The 20,495-nt window shown below is 36.7% G+C and overlaps 1 protein-coding gene and 1 long non-coding RNA gene across 5 annotated transcripts in view; one reads left to right on the forward strand and one right to left on the reverse strand.

The window, feature by feature from the left end:
- The window catches only part of LOC308194508, a 112,160-nt gene extending 108,715 nt beyond the window's left edge, over positions 1 to 3,445 (reverse strand). For all 3 annotated transcript variants that reach the window (XR_013950618.1, XR_013950619.1, XR_013950620.1), the window contains exon 1: positions 2,446 to 3,445. This is a non-coding gene — a long non-coding RNA (uncharacterized lncRNA). The remainder of the gene's footprint in view (positions 1 to 2,445) is intronic.
- The window catches only part of LOC308194506 (uncharacterized protein), a 75,974-nt gene that overhangs the window by 40,957 nt on the left and 14,522 nt on the right, over positions 1 to 20,495 (forward strand). Inside the window, exons 6-8 of one of the 2 annotated variants that reach the window (XM_080590533.1) lie at positions 599 to 649; positions 11,317 to 11,424; positions 19,731 to 19,856. In XM_080590533.1, coding sequence (XP_080446659.1) covers positions 621 to 649; positions 11,317 to 11,424; positions 19,731 to 19,856 — 263 coding nt within the window. In that variant the 5' untranslated portion in view covers positions 599 to 620. Of the gene's footprint in view, positions 1 to 598; positions 650 to 3,441; positions 3,599 to 11,316; positions 11,425 to 19,730; positions 19,857 to 20,495 lie in introns of those variants that run through there. The other variant, XM_080590534.1, reaches the window with a different exon arrangement.

Raw genomic sequence — 20,495 nt, forward strand, 5'->3', positions numbered from 1 at the left:
TGGGTTAGACATGTTAACGCAAAAAAAAAAACAAACACATTTTAGCAACCCCACAGTGTTTCTGTTATGACTTGCTTTTGTGAATCCCTATTACAAACCTATGAAAAAGGTATTGCATGTGGTTAGTTTGGCCATGTTTTTCAAAAAGGGGGCTAAAGGATTGAAGATCGCTTTTTCAGGTACTGCAGCTATCTAGAGTCCCTGAGGCCATGGGCTCTGAAGTAATGTTTGTCACTGCATAATGTTGTGGAATCCATCTTAATTTTCATTGAATACAGAGTCTTGGAAAATCGTTTGACAGGACGTTAGGCAAGAGCTGATCTTACATATCGGTTCATGATTCTGATAGCACGGAAATGCCAAAATGCATTGTTTTTCAGTTGCTGTTATTCATATATGGTTTTGACAAAGAAGGCATTATTATATCAGATTCATTCAAGTATCATCTTTAGGTGTCTCATCGCTTTATGAAAATCGTCCTATCAATAACTGTAATTAGGTTAGTAGGTTTTTCATATGGGATATCTGTAGAAAATATGCATATTTGGTATTTAAATTTACAACCTGTGGTAATCGTTATGCTTTTTTTTTTTTTCAGGGAAAATAACTGACAGCCCTCAATGTACAATGACTGTCCTGCGTGCTCCAGGTAGTTCCTTGTCATAGTTTGACTACTGGAACTGTTCTTGTGTTGTGCCTAGTGTAAGGGTGGGTGGTGTTTTTTTCTTTTTTTTTTTTTTTTTTGAGGAGGAGGGTTTATCAGCAGCCCATAGGAAAATAAGAAAGGGCTACTCTGAAGGGATTAGTTGATTACTACTTTATGAGAGAAACCTTTCAAAGCTGTTAGTAATGATACTGAAAACGTCTATTTAGAGAAACTTAGGTGAGGAAGTTGTAAGTTTTATGTTACATGGAATATTTTATGGAGCACTTAGTGTAGCACCTATTACTATGCATTCTCCTCTTCATTTTATGAGCATTAAATCAGCAAGACTGCAGCAAATAGCTCACAGCCTAACTAAACTGATGCAGAAAAATTCAGGGAGAGCAATATGCCAGAAGTTGATACTAGCTAATCATATGGTTATCATGGAAACATTCTTTTCATTTCATACCCTGTATTTCCCATAGCAAAATGTAGTCAACTTACAGTTATACAGCAAAAAGTGTTTGAACAGTTCTGTTGAGAAAGTACTGCTTGTAAGAGGTGAGTACAACTCTGCTCCCCAATTAAATCAAATCGTTGTAGTTTTAAATATAATTAATAAGTATTAGTAATGAAAATAGATCAATAGATTGCAAACTGAGTGCTTAATACAATTTTAGGGACTCTTTCAGCCCGTATAGGAAAGAAAACATTTTTATGCAAATGTTACTATTACTGAGTTTGCTGTTACCAGAACCCAGTAATGTAGGTTATAACTGTTATTGAAGCAGAAGAAATCATTAGAAGTCATTGTGCTTGAAAATGTTTTAAAACTCAGTGAATAAATTATTCTTAAAAGTAAACAAAGGTTTATTTTTAGGACACAATATAGAACTGACACTGAGATAGGACAGTTCTTGACAATTACTTAAATCTTCATACCATATGAAAAAAAGCTGAAGGATATAGATCCTGCATCTCTTCTGCACAAAATTTCCAAAGTATTAAAGTCTTGACTGCTGCTCTTTGTGGAGATTAGTCTTCAACAATCCAGGTAATTTCAAAAGCCTGATACCTCCTTCGATCTCTGTTTAAATTTTGCTCTTGTTTATGTTATCTCTCTCATATCCACCTGCAATTGCAAACACCATCTTCCTCTATTTCATATTCATTTGGGTTTAAGTTGTAGGAGCAGGAAATGGGAACATAGAAGAGGCCAAGAGTTTATATTTTCACTCGTATCTTTACATCTTTTCAAGAGATTGAATAGTGGTGACCCCACAACAAATGGATCACAAAACATATGCCATATATGTACATGCATGTAGATACACTATTTCTACAGCGGGCAACTTTAGAAGGTGTAAATGCAATTAATGTTTTAGAAGCTCTATCTGCCATTAAAATATCGACGAAGTCACAATGGCCAAGATTTCCCCAGATTGTTGTCAGGTGTCCAAATCCTAACTTAGAAATGCAGGAAGTTAGTTTTTAAGAGCTCAGAAGAGTTACTGAGTTTTAGTGATTTCAGCATGATACAAACATTCATGGATATTTTACATTTTTGGAGATAGCAGAACCCCAAGAAAAGCTGTGCATTTTGTATCCTATAAAGGAAGGAAATTTGGAGCTGTTCTTCCCAGCCAATATTCTTCACTAGAAACTTTGAGGTTCTCAACACCATTTGCTGAAAAATCATGTCTTTTACTTAAGTTTACTCACTTAAGTTACCATTTTTTTTCTATGTACGGACTTCCAAAAGTAGTGCACTTTTACAGTCAAAAAAAAAAAGTGCATACCTTGCATGTGGAAGTATCCAGTGCTTTTACCCACAGAGTTCTTCAAGGGAACCAGTACTGGTTTTGTCCATGGCCTTACACATACCGGGATATACAGGATCACAAACTGTGCAGGTTGGGAAGAAAAAAAGCCTGAGTTGCTTCTCCTGCTTAATGCACAGTAAATGTTAAAGTATCATATAATTACTTTGAGTCTAGTTTCATTAATTATTTTGCTCTCTGCATCACATATGGGTGACTTCTCATAAGTTAGAAGTATACTTTGCTCAGCAGCCAAAGGTTTACTCCTAAGTGTTCTTAACTTTCTGACACATAATTTCTGCTAAATTGTGAAGGAAAAACAAACAAACAGCAGTAATAAATAATAATAATAAACTGCATACAGGTTTAACCTTAAATACAAGTCTTCTCAATTTATCCCCAAGTTAAGCACAGGTCACTGGCATACGTTTCTGCACTCTTGACAGATGCAGTAGGTGATCCCTTAAACAAACACAAGCCTAAGCAGAAGCAGTATTTGCACAGATAGCTATCAAGTCAAACAAAATAAGCCCCCTTTTCATTACTGAACGCAGTACAAGATGCACATCCAACCTCTGAACAGAAACACATTTTTCAGTCCTAGAACATATTGAAGGATGCCTGTAGCCAAATAAAGTTGAAAAGCTGTGTGTAATGAGAAGCAGGATATTACCCTGTTCCTCACTGTTATGGGGTTGCATGCCTTCTAATGTTAAAGCTGGATCATATAGCTCTGTAGTAATGCAATAAGTAAGTAAACATTGAATCACCCCTCTTCCTGTCCCTGCTTCTTCCTCCCCGACCCTCGGAGGAACTATGGAAAGATAGAAAGAGAGGGGAAAAAAGACAGCTTACATTTGCTACAATTTAGCTTCTGGCAAGGGACATTATAAAGAATTCATTTCCTGGCACATAATTTACATGTCCAGTCCTCCCTCCCACTCCTTTTTTTTTTTTTCTCCCACCCCACCCCCATATCCCTCCCCAAGCTGCCTTCTCTGCAGTGTTCCCGCAGCTTCCTGCCTCATGTTTGCTTTCTATTTTCATATCCATGGGAAAGGAATCTGCTCTAGCGTGGGGCTGCTATCCTGCCTGTGCCAGCTGGGGCTGCCACCTTTAGCTTAGGCCACAGGTATGTGGACTTCATTAAATGGCGGTGAAGCATTGAGCAAATGATAGTCATTACATTTTAGCAGTGTCAGCTGCAGAATTTTTCTCCTCGCTTTGAGGTTTTTGCTTTCTGCTAGTGACTTACAGACAAAATAAAATAATTTTCAATTTTAAATATTTAATCTAAATACTGTTTTAAGGTTTTATATTGGGGAAAAGACAGTTGTGTCCTTCTTGCTCATTAAAGGGCTCTCTGTTGTGTATCTTTGATGCTGCTTTGGGCAGCTCTGCTACTTTGATCCTCTTAGAAATAGGCTCATTACAACATCCACCTCACAGAGTAACACTTCAAAGAGCTTTGCGAAGGACAAAGGGAAGAATTTAGAAACGGAGCCAAGTGGCTCTCAAGTATCTTGACTAAATTAACTTTGTACTAAGAGTTACTGGCCCAGTTGCAGTTCTGAAGGGAGGAAGCACAGAAGTAACTCTTTGTGCTTCTTTCATGCATCTTATATTTAAATTAATAAACACACTCGAAATTATAGAACTCACTGCCATAACTTCTGGTAAACTAAGCAGACACTACAGTTTTCATATCAAACTTTACAGTTACTTTGGTGTTTTTGAAAAAGTGAATTGACATCACTACTTGATTTACGTTGTCAATCTGATAGAGGCAACATTATATGGCCAGTGAGAATGACAGAGAAAATGAGCACTTCTCAAAAACATTATCTCTAGAAATACCAGTAACCAAATTTGCTTTGAGATGTTCAGATCTACCATATTTGTAATGATGTAATTATTGGTCAAATCTAATTTCATTATTTCTGACATGTTTGAGTTAGGGCTTCAGTTAAGAATATAATACGTTAATTATATTACATGCTTTCAGCACAAATCACAGTGCTAGGTGCTGTACAAATAGAAGCTACTTATGTGGCTTTGTCCCAAAGATATTACAATGTCAGTTAGAGAGCTCGGCTGATACCATGAGTTGGCACTCAAGGTAGTCATACTGTCTAACAGGAGAGGGCAAAGCAATCTAGCCCCTGTGCGTGACTATGAGCTTAGACCCTCAGCTCATATTGCCACAATCCCTGCCATGGGAAGGGCTTTTTATTTTGAAATAATGGATGACCATAGTTTAAGTAGTAATGATTATTAAAATAAACCCTTTGCATATCAAAGGTAGTTGGCATTCATTACCCTAATCACAGGAACCTAGTATTACAATTCAAGTTGTAACTACTACTGTGAAAGTATAGTGAGCATGGAATAAACAGAGATAAACACCAGGAAACCTACACCTCTTAGGTGCCAGGATGGAGGACCACAGGTGAATTGTTCATTAGTCCTAGACCACACTCACGATGTGATTTATGATTCCACAAGAAATGTCATAGTCTCTTGCCCACACATGCTTCTACTGCATCTTCCTGGCAATCCTTAAAATGTTCTTACATGTCTCTTTTCCTCTCATTTCATCCTGTGGAGAAGTATCAGTGAATTTAATTAGTTATGATCTTACTGGGCAACAAAAAGATAGTATAAACTTTTGCTAATATACATTTCTTTCTAAAATACTAGCTGTTAGGAGTGTAAGAGTGCAGGCACCTGCAGTATAACCTAGATATGTTTCTGTATACATGCAGTTTATGTCCCTGCCTTTTGAGTGAATGAGAAAATCTTGACTCGTCAGTCTTGTTTTGGACATTGATTACTGCCATGTCTGGAAAATAAGGCATCCATACAGAGTCGAGTCTTCAAACAGCGTAAATGTCTATGGTATGCTGGGATCAAGTCTTCACAAGAATTGTTTTCCTGTTTCTAGTGAGCTTGATCTCTGAAGGAATTCCCCAGAGCAAAGACTAGGCTATAAAGCAATTTCCTAAAATGTTCCCACTTTTTATTCTGTCATGGGCCTGAGAGGTTATAGGCACTGACAACAAGGCTCAACAGCAATATTTTCTCCACCAGTATATCACTGACAGAGCCAAACAGGCCAAGCAGTGACAAACAGAGACCTTTCAAAACTGTAGTTATTCCTCACTATTTCATTCAGATTCCTACTGGCATAGGCATGCTGTCAAATTTGTGATTTCAATACACCAGGGCACTAGCACAGTGGTCATTATGACCTTCTGTTAAGCAGAAAGGTGTTCCTTTCTTTGACTGTGCTAGTAAAGATAGAAAGCTTAAGGTATTATTCTACTCTTGAACTGCCCTTGTTATTTCTGTCTCTAAACCTATGGTTTATCTTTTTGCAAGAAACTCAGAAGTGTTTGAACAGCATCCAAGCACTTGCTGAGAGCTTACCTTGAGGAAATAAACTTTGGTAACTAAACTCCTGGAAAAAGCTCTTTTAGGGCAGCTGGAGGTTTACTGTCCTGATGGGCTACACACTATCTTGAGGGCTATTCCTTTGAATTTAGCAGTGTCTCTAAATTTCTCACCATTTTTAACATAGCTGACCTTTAGATAGGGAAATACTGGGTATGATTCACATGCCGGCTCTTCATGATTCTTCCCCCAAAAGGAGACCCTAATCTACATTTCAGGTTCTTTTTGATATCTATTCCAGGTATAGCTTCTTAGAGTAATAGACTGAATTTTGCAATGCTATTAGCATACCCAAAGGAACGTTAATGCCCAGTACGTGAGGAAAACCAACTTTTGCTGATCACCTTGGTCCGGTTATAATGTTCAAAAGCTACTGGTCATGTCCAAGCAAAATTTGTTGTTTGATATTTGTTGGTAATATTAGTACTTGCATTTCACTATCTACAGTATTTTCCTACTTCACTGTTTCACTGTCTTTTTCATTATCAACTGCAGAAGACCCTAATAGGCTAAATAATTCTGTTTTAAAATATACTTAGTGGAAAGCTGATCTTAGTGCTTGTACAATTTAGTTCTGTACTATTATGAGCAACATAGCAGTGTCTGTAACAGATTCTTCCCCTTCGGTCCTTCTCGTAAAGATGAGTAGATTCTTCAGATATAGCTGATTTAATTGTGAAGCAACCTTACCAGCACTATGAGTGCATCTAATTCATCATGCAGTGTCCTGGAATGTCATCCTTCTACTACGTATACATATATTTCTATTTTTTAAGACAACTTATCACTTCCATATAAGGAGAAATGAAATCCTGACACCTTTCTTAAAATTGTGACATACCTCTCTGGGAGACTGTTCCTTAACTCCACATTCTGCTCTTAGTAAGTTTCTCTCTCAGAATCTTAGGTTTATTGACTTCGGTAATTTTCAAAAGCCCAAGGGAATTCATAGCCATAGGAATACATTCATGAATTGGGACTGCTTACTTATGGGAATTTATCCATTTGCTTAGTTCCTGAGGGAAACAAAAAACTACACTTGTTTTATCGGGGAAGTTGAGAAATCAGAAGCAACAGTAAAAGATATGATGGAAAGGGCTGACAAAGTGAGGCTGGAGGAAAAGGAATGGTTAGGCTTTTTATTTTCTGTCTGCAGTGAAATGTTAGTCCTTATTTTACCCCAATACTACTGTTCTTGTTTTCTTGGGGAACTACGTTCCCTTATTCCTTTATGGCAGATATAAAACACAATGATCTGAGATCTTTTCTGAGAACAAGGCTAAAAGGTGCAATTTTTCTTTGATAAAATGTTTTTCTAAAGACCTCTAGATAATAGAAATTATAAGTAAACTAATATTTCTTGCATTGTGTGCTGGCTAGTTTGTGAAATATCCTGAGAGTTGACACCTCACTGTGGTATCTAGGTGCTTGTGTTTACTATAGGTTTTTGTATCAGAAGCAGATAGATTTTTCTCTAGTCCATATCTTTTATAGTTTTCCATAGTAGAAATAAATTTTTCTTATTACACACATTTCATAGAAAATAAATCTGTTTTAAATGCAATTTTTGCAATTTTTAAATATAATTTAATACTTACTAGTTTATGAAGAAGCATATTAAAATATAGACAGATACATAAAAATAAGTTTCAAAATTCTATCTACAAAATGGGCTTATCAAGATTATATACAAACAGTAAATGCAATGTGCTCAGCTGTCTATTTTCTCAATGTGAGAATGCAGAAAAGCATCTTGTGGCTGATATAACTCATGTATAAGTACAGAGTTCTCTAGTAATTATTTTTCCTCCATGAATTCATGATTATTTGGTGTTCATGCAGCTTGGGATAGGCAGAGAGTTGTTAACATATTGAGGTATGTCAAATGGGATAGCTTACATCACCTGGGGTTACTGTGATATTAACATGATCACTAAGGAAGGAAGGGATGAGATAGCTGAGTTCGATGAGACAGTACCCCCGGTGGCTGGTCCTACTGCCGCCTGCGAGACCTCTGGGTTCCTCTCACTACCGTGGGGTCAACAGAGCAATCGTGGTGCCAGGCACTAGACAAAAGTCAGACAGCTTCTTTCTGTAAGATGAAAAATGAGATGGAAGAGTTCAGTGATTAAGGCAGTGGTCAAAGAGATTAATGTGACCAAACTGAGACACTAAACTGACCAGACATAATTCACAAACTAGTATTACTCCACATAGCATGACAAAGTGCTCTGGCCTGGGGAGATCTATTTTTGATGCACTGGCATCTGAACAAGAAAACTGGAATTAATAGTCACATAATTTGTTTCTCACTCCCACCCCTTTTAAATTATTGAACAGGGCTCATGGGAGAGTACAGAGGCTTACTGCCATGGTTGATGAAAACTGACCCATTTCAGCTTGTATGTGACTGAGGAAATGAATTTTAGAGAAACTGTGGAGAAAGCCTCATATTTCCACCGATGAATACCCTGCAATTGATCTCTCAAAGACAGCAGATGGGAAATAGAGCAAAACTTTTATATTATGGTGGGACAGAGAGGGACATTTTCAAACCAAACAAAAAGATGACAGTATAGCAAAAAGCACACTTTTATAAAACAAAGGATTATAAATTTAGCTATCAAAAACTATTGTTTTCTCTCCTGCAATCAGCAGGATTGTTATCAGCAAATAGTACCTCACTAAATGCAAAGGAAATTTGTGCTTTATCTACTCATTGACCACAGACCACAGAACTACATGTAAGATGTATCAATTTAATGATAGTGTGAGGTAAATATTTTATGCTGTGTTTAAGGTACTGCTGTATTCCTTTTTTTTTAAACATATCACAGGACCTAAATTGATCCTATCAGTATGAAAAGGTGTGATATACAGTAACCTGTGAACAACGTGTATATATTCTTTTTCTACCAGCGTTAGTTTCAAAACTGTATAATTGTTATTGCTGAACGCTGGACACAAGCTAATATGCATTGCCTGCACAATTTCTGGGCTGAAACTGTTGCTGAGGAAACAGATGCATCTTTTCCTATCCACATAAATCTGATACAAAGCAATCATACTGGGTTTTACATCAGCTTGGCTAAATTGACTCATAATTAAAATCAATGCAAGGCATTAGAAATGGTTCTAAGTTTCAGAATTGCAGGTTTCTTACAATACCTGCTCACAGCTGTGGAGCAGCAATCTAAGCATGGAAGGCTGCTATACTTATAAGTGACCATTCTGAATTAAACTCAGGTGAAAACAACTTAAAATGCTGTCCATAATTTGCTAAGTCTCATTTGCACAAGGGTAGTAATGTTGTTTTGAAGTGGTACCATATTTCTACTCTACTGCTTATTGCTGCCTGTTCATTTTATTTTATTTTATTTCCCTAAAGAAACAGCCATTTTTTAATAGTGATCTTTGCCTGGAGCTGTGTGTTCTTCAGACAAAATGGTGTCATTTCTCTCTCCTTGGTGGGTAAACACTGTTCACTAGATGAATTTGAATATTTTCCAGGCAAGGGGACAGGTATTTAAGTGGTACAACCTGGCAATTAGCTGGTGAGAGCCAAGGTGGTTTCTAAGAGTCAGCTGTGAAATAACTTGCAGGCAAGTGACTTCTTTGTACGTATATATGTCTATGTTGTATTTTTTTTCTAGCAGACCGATTGCTTTGCCCACCTTGTGTAGTTGCATTTGTGAGATAGCAATGTAATACATCCCGTTTCTCCCCAGTTCATTAAGCACGGGCTCAGCCCTGCACTAACCTGGCCATATAGTTCCCCAGCACCTCACAGGCAGGCTGAACTTGGGCTTTTTAGAGCCAAGTCAGACAGCACTCACATGTGCCTGCAAAACCCCATATAGGATTTAACCTTCATTATGTCAAAGGGGCCTTTGAATATTCATTTCTTTTCAGAAATAATGGTTCTGAAAGTTCCCAGCACTGGCTATATGGTAACATTTTGCTCCCGCTACTCTCACCTATAAGGATGAAGGTCAGAATCAAGTGGATGAGTTGATTGTAGCACAATGTAACGTCTACTGGCCTATTTTTACCCTTAGAAGGAGCTAGAACCCTCTATTCACATTTTATATTCATTTATGCCTATTTGTTAAGTAATTCTTTTCTTCTTCATCTTTCTATACCCTGACACCTTAATCTTGCTGACATCTTACAATAGTTAATGAGAAACAGCTCCCTGTCTTTTCGTAGCTCACTTTCTCCCTCTTCACACTAAGGCATCAGATGATAGTTTAGTTTGCAAGGCTTGGAAATGTTGTGTTGTACTTCTCTTTTGAAGAATACATATACATTAACACAGCTCAAACCAAGAACAATAATGACAGCCTTATAAACATGACTAGTAGCTGAGACACGAGTACAGACACTCTCTTGAATGTATCACCCAGGTATTATTTTCAGCCCCAGACCTGAAAGCAATTTCCATATTTTATAGACAAAAACATGACACCTAGTTCTAGGAGAAGCACAACTGATCTAATATCTTTGGAAACACAATACTTCTTCTAAATAACACTGTTTCAGGGATTAAACCTGATTAAACCTTCTGTTATGAGGGTATTTCATTATTTCCAGCTCCTTTAATGTCCACCATCTAGTTAAGACACATATGCTTTTAACAAGAAAGATCTGTACCTCAAGAGACAAGGTATTCTGAGAAAAGAAACAACTAAAGTCAGTTAAGTTAGTGCTCAATATTTAATGTAATAGACATTGAAAGAAGAAAAAAAAAAAAACAGGAAGGGGGTGAATTTGTTTCTCATCCTATTCTTGAGAAACTGAACAGTCAAAAAAAGATAACATGAACCTTGACCTGGTCTCTTGTTCCAAACAGAAACATTTTCTGAATATCCTGAGTTGCTGTACCTTATGAAGATAAAGTATTCCTACTCTTTTTTTACTGGGCTTATAAGTCAGAAGGTTTCCTAAAACACTGGGAGCCAACCAAGACATAGCAGCAGCTCTGCTAACCCAGAGATGGCTAGCAGTTCTTCAAACACTGAATTTCACTGCACAAATTAAAAGCTTACCTCAGAGTTGGACAGTGTATCACAGTGACTGTCATAAGTCCATGCAAAGACGTCATTGGTAAAATTCGTGTAACTTTGTTTTCTCATACAGATTCAGATAACTTTCATGGCTCCATAATATATGTAACATAAAAGTCTGTGGTAAGGATGAAGCATTGCCTGAATTGCTAGCAGGTTACAGCTGACTACAAAACATGCCTATTGAATGCTTCATTCATCTACCAAGAAACTATCCCAGACACGGCCTAGAATACAATGATTCGTGAGCTTCAAATTTGAGGAGAAGCTGTACCAAAGGTTAGGGATAATTCAGAGCCTCCTTAAAATTCTCTTTTGCTTTTAACCACAGGCTAACTCAATTCTTCTTCCCTCTGGCCAGAATGCATGCCACTGGAGAAACAATTTATTTCCCGAAACCACGCTGCCTTCAGCAATTTCAAATAGCTTTAAATTATGTGTAAGTATCTCATTTCTTATCAATATTTCTCCTTTAGTGTTACTGAGTGCATAGGTCTGCACTATCCATTTAAGATTTTTTCTTATATATCAATTGTAAATTACTAACCCTGCTTGAACACTTAGAGTGTTTCAAAATACCAAGGATTAAACATCTACCAAAAAGTTCTTGTGTTATTTTCTTCTCAGTCCTATCTCGTAATTTACTTGAATTTATAAAGCCTTGCAAACCTCTGATACTTTTAACTGCCTGTCTGCATTAGCATTATCATAAAACCTTTTAACATTTCACCTTTGCATTCTTCAGGATGTGACCTTTAGCTTTCTCTGGAAGTACTAACATGAGAATTAATTCTCTCGCTCTCCAACAATATCAAATTTGTCTGCCACCAACATCCTAGTTTTGTTCTATAATTGTCCTATTAATTTCATCCTTGATAGCTTGCTGATCTATGTACAGAATTGCAGAGCATAGGTGAGAGTGCCTGGGAACAACTCCATGGATGCACTCCGGTATGAGATACGCTTTGTAACCTGTGGCACGTATGCAAGCTTGAGTACGTTTCTGCTATTAATACAAAAGAACAGTGACAATGTTGAACAAAATCTGAACATAACTCAGTGTTTAAATGCCTCCTTATTCCTTGCAATAAAGTTCTTTGGGCCAGGATTTAGAGTTCAGTAATGTTTAATAGTAAAAAATGGAGCCATTATAAGTGTCTTCTTTAATGTAGTAATTAATGAAACATGACTATTGCTCTTTTAAAACTCACTTCTTTATTACTAATTCAGCTTATATATCCCTTTACATATTATATACTGATAAAAAGTCCCTAAGATGATTTTTCACTGTTTTCTTTCTCCTTTCTTAATTCTTTACATATCAATTTTCCAGAAAGAGAAAGGTTGACCAGCTGAATGTGCAAATGAAAATAACAATAATAATAAAATCATTAAGCTATGTAAAAGAGAAGTTCCTCAGAACTTATCCTTTTTGACGTTTGTCTTTTTCTGCCTCTAGAATCGTCATTCAATTCTACTTTTATATTTTCCTGAAATAAAAGCCTTAAGAGTTGTTGTAATATGGTAAAGTGTCAGCTCTAATAATGCACCTGCATGGGATATGGTAGTCTTTCTCTTCTGTCATGGTTTTGGCTGGGATAAAGTCAAATTTCTTTGTATGATGTTGTGTTTTGGATTTTTGATAAAGTAGTAGTGATAACACAGGGATGTTTTAGTTGTTGCAGGGCAGCACTTGCACAGTCAAGGACTTTCCAACTCCTTGTGCTGCCCTGAGAGGCTGGGGGTGCCCCAGGAGCTGGGAGGGGACACAGCCAGGACAGCTGACCCAGGCTGGCCAGAGGGACATCCCATACCATATGGCATCATGCTCAGCAATGACAGCTGGGGCAAAGAAGGAGGAAGGGGGTGTGGTGTGGTGTCACATTTGGAGTGATTCATTAATAGCTTTTGCTGTGATAGTGAGGTTTTCTTGCTCTGATTCTTTAAGAATTTTAGGTTGGGGATTTTCCAATTTGCTCTGTTTGAGCATATGCTGTTCTGAATGCATCCTTTTTGTATGCAGGCATTTCTATTTCCAGGTTCTTGTTTACGTTACCCATCCTGACTCTGTCTTTACATTTTCAGAGTTTGCCCCCACACAATAGTCCACTGGGAGGAGTGGAGGACATAGTACATCACAGGGGACTGTTACACTCATAACATCTGTGTCCAGTCCTCTGCTGATCACATTATTTAGAAATTAATATGATTCTGTTAAAGTGTGTAAACTTTTCAAAAGAATGTGCTTTATTTAGGCATCCAATTAATATTTTCATAAATAATAAAGCTGTCAGGCACAGATTTTTTTTTAAAGGTATTAAGTTTTTAATATTCAACTGGACTGGTGTTTCACCTGTGTCTAGGTACCTAACTCATTGATTTCAGTGTACTTTAAAAATTTTCTGCAGGGATCATTCAGATTGTTGGACATTTAAACACCTTTCAAAAATTTTGCCTTGAGGAATTTCGTAGGCTTCTAAGGCATTTCTGAAATTTCTACCAATTCTCTATGGTTTAGTGAGAAATCACTGTGCAGTAAATTTATTTAATTCACCTCTGCCAAGGAACCCAATTAAAACACAGTTTTTATGAAGCATTTAAAAAGGAAATCCTACTGATTTTATACAACTTCATCTCAAGTTTAACCAAAAATCCCTCTCAGCTGTTTATAAATGCATCCTCCTGTGATCTATGCCTCTGTGTTATGGATAAAGATTGTAGTATTTGAAGATTACAAAAACAGACCTAACATTCCCTGTTATACTGATCATATTAAGAATACGCTTCCTGATTGAATATAATTAGGAAATCATCAGAGCAATAAGGGATAGCAGGCATAGCAGTAAAACGATGGAAATAAAAGGAAGAAAATTATGCATAGAAGTAAAGCTGCTACAAAGCAGATGAAAGAGCAAGGGATGCAGTTTTGCTCTCTTTTCCCTCTCAGAGTGGTTAATTGTTTCTCGGGTTTGTCAAATAAGTCTCAAATGAAAAAGTACTACTAAAATATGACTGTCTATGCAGGGCAGTGAGGTTAGTGATAGCCAAATGAATATTACAGATTGATAAATCAATATGAGAACAAATTATGAAAGCTCTTCCACAAGCATAATCCATTCTTTAAAGTTTTCTTCAAGTTTATGCATTACTGTTTTGCAGGGTTTTACCTGTGGAGAGGAGAATGACCATGTTTTGCCTGCTCCCTTCTATGACAAATTTGCCCACTCATTGTCTGATGCTTATGCAGCGCTAATTTATGCAGACAGCCCTTTCCTGGCAGTGGGATAAAGAGAACAGTTTAGAATAAAAGAGGATTCTGAAAGTTAGTTTTTATGATCTGGGAACTAGATTTTTTTCGTCTTCTGATAGCAATTCCTACTTGTGATTTCTTTATTTTTTATTTTTAGAGTGGAGATTTACTTACATTTGGTAAGCAAGTGAAATAAAAACAAATTCTTTCAAATGTTATGAGAAATGGGGCAGTATAGAAGCAGATATTCTTTCTGCAGCCAATGTTCACTAGATGACTAGTCTTTAGAGAAGTTTTCATTTAGAGTTTTGTTGAGAGAAGCAGGTTCCAGTAACTGTCTTAATTTGGTTGAAACAGCATATTTTGCTAAAACTATGAGTAGTTAAAAATGTTCTGGCCAGCTCTAGCAGGAACACAGAAATTATACCATATTGTTAGGCTGGTTTTCTGTCTGCTGACTTCAGTATGCTTTTATGTTGTTAAGCATCTGCAGAAGCGTGCTGCTGCTTTGAGCTCAACTCATCAAGAAAGCAAAGGAAGAAGCTGGAGCTTCTTATCAGGTCCTTTCTCCTCTTGGCCTGCCGGGCGGCTGGCTCTGCTCTCCTGCTGCTCCCAGGGATTTCTCTCCTTGTCTTTTGCTATACCAGCCTGTGCTGGCTGCTAATTGATCCCCCCCTGCAGCTTTCCTCCCAGCTTCTGCTCCTCTCTCTTCACTGGTCTTGAACACTGATGCTAGAACACCTTTCTGCTGGTCATCTGAAACACCCAGACAGCTATGATCTGGGCATCACTGCTTGCTTTTCCTGCTCCCCTCACCCCAAGATAGTTTTCTTCCACAGTACGCATTCTGGAGGTGCCCCACAGCTCATTGAAGGCTCTTCCCTTTTCCATTCCTGCTCTTGTTATGAGCTGTGCAAATTCCCTTGATTGCACCCACTGTTTCTTATAGCTGGCAAGAAATTACTCCTTTCCTCCATCCATTCACATCCTGTTCCCAAAAGACACAGCTGGATCTTGAACATGATAATTCCATCCACATGTCCAACAGAGGAAAGTGAGCTTGTAGCCAGAGCTCCTCACTACACTTGAAAATCACAGCACTTAGGGCTTTGAGTGCCCTGAATACAACCACAGTTTGTCCCAGAAACTCACAGAAATCCGCTATTACATGACCCAGTGGGACCAAGGTATCACTTCTAAAAACCGCATAAACAAAATATACCACTTGCCACTGAAATGTCTAATTGTGAACATTCAGAGCATTAAATATTTTGACAGCCGGAGGAGAAAACATGTCCTGGAAATGTCCAGGACTGTTATTTACAAGTAATGCAATGTGCAGAAAATCTAGGTACTTTAATATCTGAAAAAGTGAAACCTTGCATTTCCTGGCAGAATCTAAATAGCATCTTCCATTGGAAAGGAAAAACGGCAGGTGAAAGAAATCCATTATTACCTAGTGACAAATGCTCCGATAGCCTCTCTGTTAGACTGATCTGAATAACATTTAAGCCAGACAAGACCTCCCCTGACTTTATGAATCTTTGGATGAGGCTCTTAACCATATAGAAAAGATAGCTTGACATTCTCGTGAAATAAATTATCCTCCCTAGTTTTTATGCTGTTCCAATCTTAACCATCTTCCCTTACACAAGAAAAAAACATGCTCGCTCTGGCCGCTAGCATAAAGAGATTCATCAGAATAAAGTCCTGCTTCCTCCTCCCCATTCCAACACAAAAGGCAAATAAATGGGAGCAGAGGCCAGCTTTTATCACAAGAAAAACGAGTTATGCATTCAAGTTACCTAGAAATAAATTTGCTACAACCAGCTGTCTAAGTAGAGTATAACACAGACCTACAAGAGAGAGGATATTTAAACTTTGAGCATCTGATGCTGTCTTTAACTTACTTAACTTACTTAACTGTGCTGCTTTGCTGAGTGGAAAATCTAGTTACTTGAATATATAAAGAAAATGAAGACTTATATTTCATGACAGAATCTAAATAACATCTTATCTGTCCAAATGAAAATCATGTCCATTACACTAGAATGGTTATGTACATCATCCTTCTAGTTTACGTTGTTAGAGTGCTTCTACATCAAAGATGTCATTTTATCTCCCATCAGACATCTAGGGGTTTCTCATCCAGCCTCTCTCTCTTCCCACTCTGCCCTCATTGCTCATTGTTTTGCTACCAGGTATTACAAAAGCATAGGTATATTTTGCAGGCTGTTTTCACAGGTTGCAGTAAAATATATTTATAACATGAGTAAATTCTTCATTTTAAAACATATAAAAAGTATTTCTTTATTCAGTAAACTGTCTGAACTTGGAGCAGCAAGTGTATTATTAGAAGCACTGTTACACCGTAAAAGCTTTAAATGGCGCCTTAAAGCTTTTTAAACACAGCATGTTGTCTTTGTGGCTCTGTAAATCACTAGCCTGTTAGAGGTCAAAAGATTATCATTTAGAGAAAGGTTTCATTCTTTATGAAGGAAACTGGTAAACCAAAGTTATAAAAATAAGCTGTCTGCCCCAAGACAGTCTATGCGGCAAAATATATCTTTGCAGTCAAATGCAAAGATGCTAATATGAAGACAGTACCTGTTGCTTTCCTGCAATGCCTGTGTATAGTAGCATTTTGTTTATTGTGACAAAGTGAGGTTCGTGGATCATATATACTCCCAATGCTAATAACTCTTCATCCTGAAAGACAAGGCGTTTACAGCAGACTGTCTACTATGGCCAGGTGTATGTAAGAAGGAAGCATGTCAGTAAAAACTCATTCATTTCCTTGGTTTATATGTTTGACTTTGGGATAAGTACCACATTCCAATAATATGATTATAGTATTATTATCTTTTTATTTCTTTCATCATAACATAGGTTTATAGTAAAATTGTCAGTGTGCCTGCCAAAATGTGTGCATACATTGCAAAGGAGTTTGTTGTGAAATAGGATACTTGAGTGTAAGGTATATAGAACGTTCAATAGGCTTCTTTGTAAACCTCTAACAAAATTCAAATAAATTCATCTATGAAGTACTCAAGCAAGGCGGCTTGGATGCTTGACTGTCCAATGGCTTTGCCTGTCAGCAACCTTATAATTAGGTTTTAAGAATATAGAAACATAAGGGGCTGCAATTTGTAATGCAGAATTCTAGATGCTTTTAAAAATCCCTTAAAACCAGAACTGAGGTGGATGTAAATGTCTAATTTCTATGAGCATGTCGAAGGAACTGTTTCCCAGGGAAAACATGAAGGCTTTAATTTATATTTTTAGTCTTTTTTTTTATTTTTATTTTTTTATTTCCCATACACTGGCAGCTTAATGCTGAAAGAAAGTTTCATTATCTGAGTTGATAGCTAACAGTCAAAGTTGTTCTCTTGTCTCTGTATCTTTCAGTGGCTGGGAAACTGATTTAAAACAATACATGGATGCACTGAATTAGAAAAGACAGTTTTAGAGCAGTGACATGTTTTTTTTCCTACAGTGCACACTCCGCTGAGATAAGTCAAATACACGCATGAGAGCTGCATGCACTTTGAAAGGTTCTCCTGCCCACTCTGTCATTTTCTTCCTTCCTTTTTCCATTTGTCCTTTTGCCGTCTCTGACTGCAGCTGGACAACTGCTCTGCTAGCCTGGGGGCCAAGTTGGAGGACCCTAAACCCTGCCACTTCATGCCCGTTGTTACAAAGGGCACAGCAACTGGTGAGCTAAAATCCTTGCTCATGAATCTAACTAAGCCTACCGGTTCAGCAACACAAAGAGCTATCACTGCTTTGGAGGTTGTATTTTATTTTTCAGGAAAAGTTAGATGATTTCTTAGTGATGCTTAAGTGTCTTAAACTGCTTCAAAGATTTTTTCCTTAACAAAATGTACATGTTTAAATAAATCTAATACTGTTTTTCTAGGCTGAGATAAGGTTATTTACAAAGGGGAATTTATATTCCTTTTTCATTATTTTATTTAATGAAATAAATTACAGTGATGCTATTTCATAGCAGTAAGCTGTGTATTCATGTCCTAAATATACAGACTGAGGACAATGTTTGCTTTCTACCTAGCTATACCTGGACAGCATAAGGATGTCCTCCACAGCCTCAGACACTTTGACACTTTTCTACCACTAAAACCTGCTTTTTTCTTTTTCTTTTCCCTAGCTCTTCCACTGTTTCCAGAATGCAAAAGGAAATTTCATACTTTTAAAATCTTTCAAGTCCCATGAGCAAGACATACCTTCTTGCCTAAAATTATTTTACTTCTGATAAACAGTGAAGAACCAAGAACCTTGGAAAATTTCCTGTAAGACATCACAGTTTGAATCTATCTACAACAAGATGAATCCAAGCTGAATATAAAATGTCTGCTTTCTCCAGCAGGCCCTGAGAGATACAGTTCAATATACAAAAAGTGAAAATTGCTGTGTGTATAGTGTGTGTGTGTATATATATATGTATATATATATATACATATATATATGTATATATATATACACACACACAGGCATACATATATGCCATATACAGAAATTTCTGACATAGTCAAAATTGTTACATTCAGGATAGCTTTTGTCACAAATATCCATCTGACTGCATGAATGAACTTAGCCTTTCCACATACAATAATAGCCCTTGGATCTGATCTTCCAAGGAGGCCACCTTCATTTGTAACTGTTGGGAAACTGTATGCCATTTCTGAGAAGTGTTCTAAGGAAATAGTAAATAAGATTTATGAGAAAAATTTATGCATAAATGTTTGAAAAGAAAGATGACAGAAACCTGTGTTTTTCAATGACTAAATATTGGAGTTTCTTAAAAAAAAATGAAAAAGCTTATAAAACAATATAACTTCATAATGGAAGAAATGGCTTTCATTGGTCTTATAATTTAGAAAGGTACTATTATTTAGTAATTTTAGTATAGTACTGATTACATGTATATATGCATATGTTGTGTTCTTATATATGAAAAAGGTAATAACAATGGATTATGTTTTTGTTAGCAAATCTTCAAAATTGCAGAACTAACAATTAACTTATGTTCAGAAGAGTATGTAGGTTTCAGAAATAGCAGGTACGTGAACATTTACATTCAGCCAATGTGGTAAGATTTTTCATAGTTAAAATCAAAACTTTCAGGTCACTCAAGATTGCATTGTTTATATAATTAAGCAACTAATATATATTATTATTATTACTACTATTGGCATTTGTTTTGATTTTCCACAATAACGAGAATAATTCAATATAGATTTTCATCTGTCAAGGTTTCACCGAGGAGCTGGTCTGTAACACAATTTAACACAAAGAGTTAAGATCATACTTGCTAACAGAGTTATTGGAGAGGTTCCATCTTGATATAACAACTTCAAATGCAAACAGTTTTCCAGCATTTCAGCAGTATATTTTGAGTCCTACTTTTTGCTCAAATCTTTTTTTTTTTTTAATTTTATTTTCTCATAAATTTGCCTTTTTTTTTCCTTCCCTAGGAAGTTAAACAAAGGTCTTAAAATTTACAAGAAGTTCTCCATTTGCTGTGTGCATTTCTCTAAGGAAATTATTGCTTTTTCATCTGCCATTCATCTCATCCACATAGGAACAAAGTGGATTTTCAGGTCAGATACTTCTCTTAGAAATCAATAAGATGTTGAAAAGTTGAGTTTGAAAGTATGTAAATGTATGTGACTTCTGTGTAAATGAGCTACTTAAATCTGCAATACTGGGAGATGTTTGGCCCCCTTGCCACCACCAGAACCCGAGTGGGTTCTTGGTTGGACCATACTAGTGATGGAGATGCAGTCTTACTACTTGTTTTTGTCAAGGAGGTGTGTAGGATGTTTTTTTTTGTTGTTTTTTTTTTTCCAAGCAACATGTTCCTCAAGGTTAAATACACCAGTGTATGTGGAGAAATTGGGTCATACTCTATTAGATTTTACAAAAACATAACTAGCAAAAAGATGATGTTTTAACAGGCTATGGAAATACAACTGTGAGGCTGTGAGTACCTGGGCAGCATGAACAAGATTCAGCTGTATTGTGGGAATTAGTTTTGAATCATGATAATGCAGTTTTATTATTATTTTTTTATTGATCTGGAACATAAATAAATGATTTTTCAAACGGAAAGCTTTTAAAAATGAAAGAAACCTCCTGTTTAAACTTTACATGGAACCAATTATTATAATTGAGCTATTGAACTGATATTTAAATAATGGGAGTTTTCACAAATGAATCACTCCAAAGACATACCCCAG

This window comes from Anser brachyrhynchus (genome assembly GCF_964034855.1).
Source record: "Anser brachyrhynchus genome assembly, chromosome: 4".
Taxonomy (NCBI): Eukaryota; Metazoa; Chordata; class Aves; order Anseriformes; family Anatidae; genus Anser; species Anser brachyrhynchus.